Source organism: Trachurus japonicus, chromosome 16 (genome assembly GCF_045865225.1).
Source record: "Trachurus japonicus isolate A0001 chromosome 16, Traja_1.0".
NCBI lineage: Eukaryota > Metazoa > Chordata > Actinopteri > Carangiformes > Carangidae > Trachurus > Trachurus japonicus.
The window spans coordinates 36574223-36585680 of NC_140922.1; the positions used below are offsets into that span (position 1 = coordinate 36574223).

At 42.6% G+C, this 11458-nt stretch overlaps 1 protein-coding gene across 1 annotated transcript in view; it reads left to right on the plus strand.

The window, feature by feature from the left end:
- The window catches only part of LOC146972853 (uncharacterized), a 72041-nt gene extending 63395 nt beyond the window's left edge, over window positions 1-8646 (plus strand). Inside the window, exons 26-28 of the mRNA XM_085803193.1 lie at window positions 3269-3585; window positions 6022-6343; window positions 7582-8646. Coding sequence (XP_085659319.1) covers window positions 3269-3585; window positions 6022-6343; window positions 7582-8235 — 1293 coding nt within the window. The 3' untranslated portion in view covers window positions 8236-8646. The remainder of the gene's footprint in view (window positions 1-3268; window positions 3586-6021; window positions 6344-7581) is intronic.
- The last annotated feature ends 2812 nt before the right edge of the window (window positions 8647-11458 follow it).

The following is an 11458-nucleotide window of genomic DNA, read 5'->3' on the forward strand; positions in this document are numbered from 1 at the left end:
CAAGGAAGGAAGAAGAAGGGATGAAATATACCCTGATTTAGTTACTTTTAGCGACTAGATATGCAAAACATTCAAGATAGATACAGATACAGATAAGACAACTGTATTAATCCCACCAGGGGCAACTGGTTGGAGCAGCTCGCATACTGACATGTAAAGACACAAGTACCCACAATAACATAGATAAGCTATAAGGTAGAATGAATAACTAGAATACAGTGTCATCAAGGATCAGTAGTCAATAAATAGAATGAATAAATAGATGGGTTACTAATATTGACCAATAAGATGCACATGGAAAAAGGAATAATCATTTTAAAGAATTTCAGAGCTGAAAGTGGTAAGATTTCTCAAAGAATGGTTTAAATTTTTTTTAGAATAAACTGGTAAAATTTCTCAGTTTTTTTTTTAAATCTAGAAAAAGTGGTAACATTTCTCAAAAAAAGGTTTTTAAAAATTCTAGAAGAAACTGTTAAAATTATTTAGTTTTTTTTTAATCTAGCAAAAGTGCTAAAAATTCTCCAAAAAAGTGTTTAAAAAATCTAGAAAAAAGTGGTAAGATTTCTCGAAAATTTAATAAATAAATAATATAAAGTAAAATTTTCTAGAAAAATGGGGTCAATTTATCAAAAAGTGGTAACATTTCTTAAAAAACAGTTCTAGAAGAAACTGGTAAAATTTCTCAAAGTTTGTTTTTTTAAATCTAGAAAAAGTGGTGAAATTTCTAAAAAAAAAAAAAAAAAAAAGGTTTTTAAAAAATCTAGTAAAAGCGGTAACATTTATCAAAAAAGTGGTAACATTTCAGAAACTGTAAAAAAATCTTCTCTCTATCTCCGGTGGACAATAACAAAGTCTTCTTCCTATCTTCTCTCTATCTCCGGTGGATAATAACAAAGTCTTCCTATCTTCTCTCTATCTCCGGTGGATAATAACAAAGTCTTCCTATCTTCTCTCTATCTCCGGTGGATAATAACAAAGTCTTCCTATCTTCTCTCTATCTCAGGTGGATAATAACAAAGTCTTCTTCCTATCTTCTCTCTATCTCCGGTGGATAATAACAAAGTCTTCCTATCTTCTCTCTATCTCAGGTGGATAATAACAAAGTCTTCCTATCTTCTCTCTATCTCCGGTGGATAATAACAAAGTCTTCCTATCTTCTCTCTATCTCCGATGGATAATAATAATAAAGTCTTCCTATCTTCTCTCTATCTCCAGTGGACAATAACAAAGTCTTCCTATCTTCTCTCTATCTCCGGTGGATAATAATAAAGTCTTCCTATCTTCTCTCTATCTCCGGTGGATAATAATAAAGTCTTCCTATCTTCTCTCTATCTCCTGTGGATAATAATAAAGTCTTCCTATCTTCTCTCTATCTCCGGTGGATAATAATAAAGTCTTCCTATCTTCTCTCTATCTCCGGTGGATAATAATAATAAAGTCTTCCTATCTTCTCTCTATCTCCGGTGGACAATAATAAAGTCTTCCTATCTTCTCGGTGGACAATAATAAAGTCTTCCTATCTTCTCTCTATCTCCGGTGGACAATAATAAAGTCTTCCTATCTTCTCTCTATCTCCGGTGGATAATAATAATAAAGTCTTCCTATCTTCTCTCTATCTCCGGTTGATAATAACAAAGTCTTCCTATCTTCTCTCTATCTCCGGTTGATAATAACAAAGTCTTCCTATCTTCTCTCTATCTCCGATGGATAATAATAAAGTCTTCCTATCTTCTCTCTATCTCCGGTGGATAATAACAAAGTCTTCCTATCTTCTCTCTATCTCCGGTGGATAATAATAATAAAGTCTTCCTATCTTCTCTCTATCTCCGGTGGACAATAATAATAAAGTCTTCCTATCTTCTCTCTATCTCCGGTGGATAATAACAAAGTCTTCCTATCTTCTCTCTATCTCCGACGGATAATAATAAAGTCTTCCTATCTTCTCTCTATCTCCGGTGGATAATAACAAAGTCTTCCTATCTTCTCTCTATCTCCGACGGATAATAATAAAGTCTTCCTATCTTCTCTCTATCTCGGGCGGATAATAACAAAGTCTTCCTATCTTCTCTCTATCTCCGGTGGACAATAATAAAGTCTTCCTATCTTCTCTCTATCTCCGGTGGATAATAATAAAGTCTTCCTATCTTCTCTCTATCTCCGATGGATAATAATAATAAAGTCTTCCTATCTTCTCTCTATCTCCGGTGGATAATAATAAAGTCTTCCTATCTTCTCTCTATCTCCGGTGGATAATAACAAAGTCTTCCTATCTTCTCTCTATCTCCGATGGATAATAATAATAAAGTCTTCCTATCTTCTCTCTATCTCCAGTGGATAATAATAAAGTCTTCCTATCTTCTCTCTATCTCCGGTGGATAATAATAAAGTCTTCCTATCTTCTATCTCTCTCCAGTGGACAATAACAAAGTCTTCCTATCTTCTATCTCTCTCCAGTGGATAATAACAAAGTCTTCCTATCTTCTCTCTATCTCCGGTGGATAATAATAAAGTCTTCCTATCTTCTCTCTATCTCCGGTGGATAATAATAAAGTCTTCCTATCTTCTATCTATCTCCGGTGGATAATAACAAAGTCTTCCTATCTTCTCTCTATCTCCGGTGGATAATAATAATAAAGTCTTCCTATCTTCTCTCTATCTCCGGTGGATAATAATAATAAAGTCTTCCTATCTTCTCTCTATCTCAGGTGGATAATAACAAAGTCTTCCTATCTTCTCTCTATCTCCGATGGATAATAATAAAGTCTTCTTCCTATCTTCTCTCTATCTCCGGTTGATAATAACAAAGTCTTCCTATCTTCTCTCTATCTCCGGTGGATAATAACAAAGTCTTCCTATCTTCTATCTCAGGTGGATAATAACAAAGTCTTCCTATCTTCTCTCTATCTCCGGTGGATAATAACAAAGTCTTCCTATCTTCTATCTCAGGTGGACAATAACAAAGTCTTCCTATCTTCTCTCTATCTCCGATGGATAATAACAAAGTCTTCCTATCTTCTATCTCAGGTGGATAATAACAAAGTCTTCCTATCTTCTCTCTATCTCCGGTGGATAATAACAAAGTCTTCCTATCTTCTATCTCAGGTGGACAATAACAAAGTCTTCCTATCTTCTCTCTATCTCCGGTGGATAATAACAAAGTCTTCCTATCTTCTATCTCCGGTGGACAATAATAAAGTCTTCTTCCTATCTTCTCTCTATCTCCGGTGGATAATAACAAAGTCTTCCTATCTTCTATCTTCTCTCTCAGGTGATCCGGGAGCACCAGCTGTCGGAGAGCAGCGTGGCGGCGATGGACGAGCTGTGTCTCTTCGTGGATCTGAGGTTGGTCCAGGACAAGTCCCGGCGCTCCGAGGCCCTGGAGTTCTCCGGCTCGTTGCCGTTGGTGACGGTGTACTTGGCGGCGCTGGCCGACGGCACGGCGCTCCCGGCGCTGGTGCTCGGCAACGGGCGGCCGGCGGCGGCCAAGGATCTGCCGGCCTTCGTCCTGCTGGAGGAAAGTCTCCAGGTGGAAGAGGCTCTGGAAGTCTGGACCAACAAGGTCTGGCTGCAGCACACGGCCACACGGTAGGACCGCTACTACGGTTACTATGGTTACTCTGTTTACCTTAGCAACAAGGTCTGGCTGCAGCACACGGCCACACGGTAGGAACGCTACTACGGTTACTATGGTTACTACGGTTACTACGTTTACTCTGTTTACCTTAGCAACAAGGTCTGGCTGCAGCACACGGCCACACGGTAGGAACGCTACTACGGTTACTATGGTTACTACGTTTACTCTGTTTACCTTAGCAACAAGGTCTGGCTGCAGCACACGGCCACACGGTAGGACCGCTACTACGGTTACTATGGTTACTACGTTTACTCTGTTTACCTTAGCAACAAGGTCTGGCTGCAGCACACGGCCACACGGTAGGACCGCTACTACGGTTACTATGGTTACTACGTTTACTCTGTTTACCTTAGCAACAAGGTCTGGCTGCAGCACACGGCCACACGGTAGGAACGCTCTCTACGGTTACTATGGTTACTACGGTTACTACGGTTACTCTGTTTACCTTAGCAACAAGGTCTGGCTGCAGCACACGGCCACACGGTAGGACCGCTACTACGGTTACTATGGTTACTACGGTTACTCTGTTTACCTTAGCAACAAGGTCTGGCTGCAGCACACGGCCACACGGTAGGAACGCTACTACGGTTACTATGGTTACTATGGTTACTCTGTTTACCTTGGCAACAAGGTCTGGCTGCAGCACACGGCCACACGGTAGGAACGCTACTACGGTTACTATGGTTACTCTGTTTACCTTAGCAACAAGGTCTGGCTGCAGCACACGGCCACACGGTAGGAACGCTACTACGGTTACTATGGTTACTCTGTTTACCTTAGCAACAAGGTCTGGCTGCAGCACACGGCCACACGGTAGGAACGCTACTACGGTTACTACGGTTACTACGTTTACTTTGTTTACCTTAGCAACAAGGTCTGGCTGCAGCACACGGCCACACGGTAGGAACGCTACTACGGTTACTACGGTTACTACGTTTACTCTGTTTACCTTAGCAACAAGGTCTGGCTGCAGCACACGGCCACACGGTAGGAACGTTTACTACGTTTACTACGTTAACTACGTTACAGTTACCGGAGCAACTTTTGGATAAATTGTACTTTTAAGAGTAGTTTGAACTAGGGATGTCACGATTATAGATTGTTTGAGAAATAATCACGGTATTTCGATTATTAGTTTAGTTTAGTTTATTAGTTTAATAAGGGACAGTGTGCAAGGAAAAAATGAAAAGGTGGTTGCACCAGATTTAGCTCCCAGCTAATTTCCATCTGTAGTCCCTACACATAACATAAAAAGATAAAAAATTATCACGATTATTCTGCATTAATTAATTTCTTTTAAACACTATGAATGTGTAAAATCAAATATAGTCCAAATATAACATAACTGATTGTATACTAGGGGTGTCAACAATAATCGATTCGGCGATGCATTGCAATGCGGGACATGCACGATTCAGCATTGATGCGGCAACGTGCCATAATCGATTATGTCACTGTTTGTTTATTTTCTGGCCTCAAATAAAGTTGTGAAGTTCCATTTACCTCCGGGGGCGTTTCCGGAGCAACGACATGCGCAGCAGCGCAGCCTGTAGCTACATGCTAAGCAGCAGCACCAGCAGTAGCAGTGTTGCCGCTGGCTACTTAATTAATTAGCTAAAGCTCATGAGTCCGGCCGTGTTGGGTCCGAGATGCAACAAGGCGGTTGAGACAACAAAAAAAACAACAAAACAACAAAAAGTGTCACGACTTCCTGTATCTGGCCCTTCAAAATAAAAGCCCCATAGACTTTCATATAGTTCAGTCACATTGATTTTGAGTTAATGTTGACAAGACACGGCTCCAAAGGTTTGTTTGTTTCTTCCTACGACCAATCGACTAATGAAATTTTGGTTTGTTGGGGTTTTTTTTTTTTTTTTTTTTGGATGTTTTGGTTTTTTAAATGTGCTATATAAATAAAGTTGGATGGTTGGTTGGTTGGTTGGTTGATTGGTTGGTTGGTTGGTTGGATGGTTGTTTGGTTGGATGGATGGATGGTTGGATGGTTGGTTGGTTGGATGGTTGGATGGATAGATGGTTGGTTGGATGGTTGGATGGTTGGATGGATAGATGGTTGGATGGTTGGATGGTTGGATGGATAGATGGTTGGTTGGATGGTTGGATGGTTGGATGGATAGATGGTTGGATGGTTGGATGGATAGATGGTTGGATGGTTGGATGGTTGGATGGATAGATGGTTGGTTGGATGGTTGGATGGTTGGATGGATGGTTGGTTGGTTGGATGGTTGGTTGGTTGGATGGTTGGATGGATAGATGGTTGGTTGGATGGATGGTTGGTTGGATGGTTGGTTGGTTGGTTGGATGGTTGGATGACTGACTGACTGATTGATTGAGTAAAGCGTTTGCCTACTCTCTCCCGCCTCCACCAGGACTCGGCCCGGGAAGTCTCTGCTGGTGTCGGACCGGCACCGGGATCACCTGGGAGACCAGTTCCTGACGGCGGTGGGCGGGTCGGGCACGCTGCCGGCGGTGATCCCGGCCGGCTGCTCCGTGTGGCTGCAGCCGCTGGACGTGTGCGTGAAGCCGGTGCTGCAGCGCTTCCTGCTGCTGCGCTGGGAACGCTTCGCCTCGGGAAGCCCGGCGCTGCTGCAGGACGAGGAGGCCACGCCGCTGCAGCTGCAGGCCGGAGTGGCCGCGCTGCTGGTGGACTGGCTGGTGGAGGCTCTGGAGCTGCTCTACACGCTGCCTCAGGTCTGTCTGCTCTGTTGGTTATTAAAGGGATAGTTCAACATGTTGTCAAATTGGCCCATTGCCATAATCCCTATAGGACGAATCTCCTTGTTGTTTACCATTTTTCATGTCACTATATCACCGTTTAGACTAATCTGATGTTTGTAAAGTTTATAAAACCAATGATTGGACAAACATTACTATTTCTGTGTGCACATTTTTGTAATTAGTCATGGTTATCATAGATTAGCCGGGCTAACGGTTAGCTACCTGTTTAACTTTAATAACTCAGTGACTCAATAAACGCTCCATGAAAAAATATTTTCTCCAGCGGATATCTGAGTTCCAACATGACTGAGCTAACTGGAGTAGTTTCATGTCGTGCCCCACAACGGGAGGGTTTTAACAGCTGACGTCCTGTTAGCTTAGCTGCTGCTAAAAAAATACACTGTTCCATTGTTCGCTATAATATAATTTTTTCCAGCCCTTCAAAGTGCAGGAAAAACACAGTTTTTATTTGGACCTAACCAACTCACGTATCCCTCCGCCCAGGGTTAGCGCCCGCCAATCAGCAGTTGGTTAGGTCCAAATAAAAACTGTGTTTTTCCTGCACTTTGAGGGGCTGGAAAAAATTATATTATAGCAGTGTTTCCCCCAGAAAATTTGTTAGTTAAAGTGGTCTCTGACCTGTCGACGAGGGGGTGGGGGGGTGTTAAACTGGAAAGCGCTGCGGGAAACCCTGATTATAGGAACTGTGTATTTTTTTTCAGGTAAAACCTCTTTTAGGCCGTGAAAATAGGCCGTTTCGGGGCGGTGCGTGGCGCAGTGGGTAGAGCGGCCGCCCCATGTAGAGGCTACAGTCCTCGCCGCAGGCGTCCCCGGTTCGAATCCCGCGTCGGGCAGACCTTTCCTGCGTGTCATTCCCCCTCTCTCTGCCTCCCCATTTCCTGTCTATCTCTACTGTCATCACTATCAAATAAAGGCAAAAACCCGAAAAATATACTTTTTAAAAAAAAAAAAAGAAAATAGGCCGTTTCTTTGGGTCTGTTCACAACACTGTATGTTGTAAATCTCTGGGCAGGGCTATTATGGGCTGGCGTTGCTAACGGGAGGAGTGCAGAGAGTCTTCTACTGCAATTAAAGTACTTAGGGGCTATTTGGAGATCATACAACCCCACTTAAAAAAAATGCTACTATCCCTTTAACCCACTCAGAAACCAACTTCATTTCTTCTCTTACATTTCTATTTATTTCACCAGGTGTGGAAGGACTCGTTCAGACTGACCGGTCTTCTCCTGAAGGAGGAAGAGGAGGAGGAGGAGGAGAGGAGGAGTCAGAAGAAGCCAGAGGAGATCCAGCTGCACCTCCTCAAAACGCTGACGGAGAAGCTGCTCGGTGCCGACGCTCCGAAGGACGATCGCCCCGATGCTCTGGAGCTGGAAGACGAAGAGGACGATGAAGAGGAGGCCGAGGAGGAGGAGGAGGAGGACACGAGGAAACAAGGAGAGAAGGAGGTGCAGATAAAAGAAGAGACGCTGCTGGAGGAGGAGAAAGAGGAGACGAAGAAGGAAGAGGGAAAGGAGGAAGGAGAAGGAGAGGAAGGGGTTGGACAGCAGGAGGACACGGAGAAGGAGAAGGAGAAGGAGAAGGACAAGACAGAAGGAGTTAAGACGACGGAGAAGGAGGACAGCGAAGAGGAGGAGGAGGAGGAGGAAGGAGGAAAGGAGATGGAAGAAGGAGAAAACAAGGACACGAACAAAGAGAGACGAGAGACGAGGATCGTGATCGGAGAGGAGGTCGGAGACGAGTGGAAGATAAAGAGCAGGACAGAAGGAGGAGAGGAGGACGGAGAGGAGGAGGAAGGAGAGAAGGAGGACCAACAGAAGGAGGACGTAGAGGAGGACAAGAGCTGAAGACACCACTTGAGACACTAGAGACTCCTGAGACTCTGACCAGAGACTTGTGGTTTTACCGTTGGACTTGAACCGTTTTACAGGTGGATTCACAAGCAGCAACTCGTCCAGCTGAGGATGTCGGTCCATCCCATAAACTCAGAGAAACAGTTCTACAGGACCAGGTCTACAGACCAAATCTCCTTGTTGTTTACATTCTACTTCCGGGTAGAAAACCAGCTGTAATTTGAATGAGATCAATAGTAACGAACGAGAGTTTAGCTATATATCATATTTTTCAGGCCCTATCACCGTTTAGACAAATCTGAAATGATTGAAGAAACATTACTATTTCTGTGTGTGTGTTTTGTGTTGCTATGTGTTGTATTTATTCAGTTTGGGGGAATCACAGTGTCTAGAAAGCATCAGTGGCTCAGCTGACAGGGACAGCTGACGGTAAGCTAAGCTAACGGCGGTAGCTAAGCTAACATCAGGACGTCAGCTGTTAAAACCCTCCCGTTGTGGGACACGACATGAAACTACTCCAGTTAGCTCAGTCATGTTGGAACTCAGATATCCGCTGGAGAAAATATTTGTTCATGGAGCGTTTATTGAGTCACTGAGTTATTAAAGTTAAACAGGTAGCTAACCGTTAGCCCGGCTAATCTATGATAACCATGACTAATTACAAAAATGTGCACACGTAAATAGTAATGTTTGTCCAATCATTGGTTTTATAAACTTTACAAACATCAGATTAGTCTAAACGGTGATATAGTGACATGAAAAGGTAGATAAATATAGCGAAACTCTCGTCCGTCACTATTGTTCTCATGCTGGTTTTCTACCAGGAAGTAGTTGTAAACAACAAGGAGATTCGTCCTATAGAACCTGGACCAGGGTGGGGGGGTTTGGGGGTTTTGGGGGGTGGGGGGTGATAGAGTAGATGTGGTGATGAGCCGTCTCCTTCTCCTAGTGGAAGCAGCTCTGTTAGTGAGCAGCCCCTAGTGGACAGGAGAGGAACTGCAGCTCCACTGTTGTTTTAGATGTTTATCATGTGACCAGGAGGAAGACAATGACGATTATGATGATGATGATGATGATGATGACGATGATGATGATGAAGATGTTTGGTTTCTGTTGTCTGACCCTCCTGAGAAATAAAACGACTCGTTAGCAGAGCTCTACTGTGTTTGGTTGGAGTCGGTGTTTTACTTTGAAAAGCTGGTTTTCCACAGTAAAAGCACAACGACACTCAGGTTCTTCTCCATCAGCTCTGGTCCAAGATGTCTTCACTTCACACACTTCACCCCCCTTCTTCTCCTTTAACTTCTCCTTCAACTTCTTCTTCAACTTCTGCTTCTTCTTCTTCCTACTACTTTCCGCCGTTTTACGGACCGCTTCTAGTCCTTCATACTTTGTGCTATTTCAACAATTAATATATCAAAACATGCAGCTTTTTCTGGACATCATCGGAACTATTTAACTTTTTCATACTATTTATACTTTTTAAAATATTCAAATAGTTCTGTTTTTTTTGTCCCATTAGAAATACATTGGAACAGTCTTCAAACTCTGAAACTACTGGTCCTACTTTGAACCTCATTTACTTCCACATACTTTTACCTACAGACTTCATTCAGCTTCTGAGCTGTAGACAAACTTCTAATGTATTCAACCTGTGTAGAACTTTTTCATATCTTCTACTGTTATTGAGATAAATCCTTTAAAAGCACATGAGGATTTCTGACAAATTTCACACTTTTCAATGAGTGTGTATTGCGTTGGCTAGAGTGAGTGACATCATCGTAGAGTGCAGGAGATCCAAAAAAGCAACTGGAGCTTTTCTTCTGAAACTGCCACCAAAGCTACAAATGACACACAAGGATTGGCCACAGTTGTAGCCACACTTGTCTTCTGGCTAACAATCTGGTCAAAAACGCAAAGACACTTGGAGAATAATTTTAAATATGTTTTAAATGCAGCCTGGGTGCTCTCTCTCTGCCATTTACCCCAATGCAATTTTTTTCACAGCAGAGGAGAAGGAGCTCAACTTTGTAATTCACTGGAATGGGCATTATACTTTGTTTGATTTCACCAAAAAATAGTCACAAGTCACAAAAAAGTCCTCTACTTATTTGTTGGCTCATTTCTACTCTATTCTTTTTTTAAGCAGAAGTCAGTGAGCCTCTTATACAGGGGTTTCTTTTACCTGTTTCTCATTGAATGTAACTATGGTGAAGTGGTTAGATCACTGGGCTGAAGACCTGAAGGTTGCAGGTTCAAATCTTGTCCCAACAACTTTGTTAGTGAATCATTCCCCAGTCTTCCTCTGTTGATTTCTGATAACTTGCTCCTTGTTTAAACTGTGTAAACTACTGCTGCATCGGACAGTGTTTGATTTATCACGGTATAAAACTTAAAATGTTCCATCTTCTCTGTGGTTGAGAGGTTAGTTTGCCGGGCTGCCAATCATGAGGACCAGGGATCGATTCCTGCCTTCGCTGTTTGTGTTACATGACATTCCTGTGTTTGCTTGTCAATTTCTACTGCTAATTCAGCATGGCTTCAGCAATGGCTTCAGCATTCACACGCATTTTCCGTTAGGAAATGCTGTTTCTAGTCTTTCCTTCAACTTCTGATTCTTCTTTTTCTTCTTCTCCTTCAACTTCTTCTTCAACTTTTTCTTCAACTTATTCTTTCAACTTCTTCTCCTTCAACTTCTGCTTTTTCTTCAACTTCTTCTGCTTTTTCTTCAACTTCTTCAACTTTTTCTTCAACTTCTTCTCCTTCAAATTCTGCTTTTTCTTCAACTTCTCCTCCTTCAACTTTTTCTTCAACTTTTTCTCCTTCAACTTTTTCTTCAACTTTTTCTCCTTCAATTTTTTCTTCAACTTTTTCTCCTTCAACTTTTTCTTCAACTTCTTCCCCTCCTCCTCCTCCTCGTCTTCCTCCCAGAGAAGCATCAGATCAGTAAACATCAGTAACAGTGAAGTGAAGGGGAGTTGGACCTGTGACAGGACGATCTGCCCCTTTAATAACCCCCCCACCCCACTTCTACCCTCCTGCCCCCCCCCCACCTCTTCTGCCCCTAAACAAACGATAAGAATCTTACACAAAGAAGTGAAACAACTACACACACTTTTAGTTTCACACACTTTAAACTACACACCCCCCTCCTCTCTCCTCTCTGTCTCTCTGAGTGAAACTCTCTGGCGGTGACGGGGTTAACTCCAACTGGCTG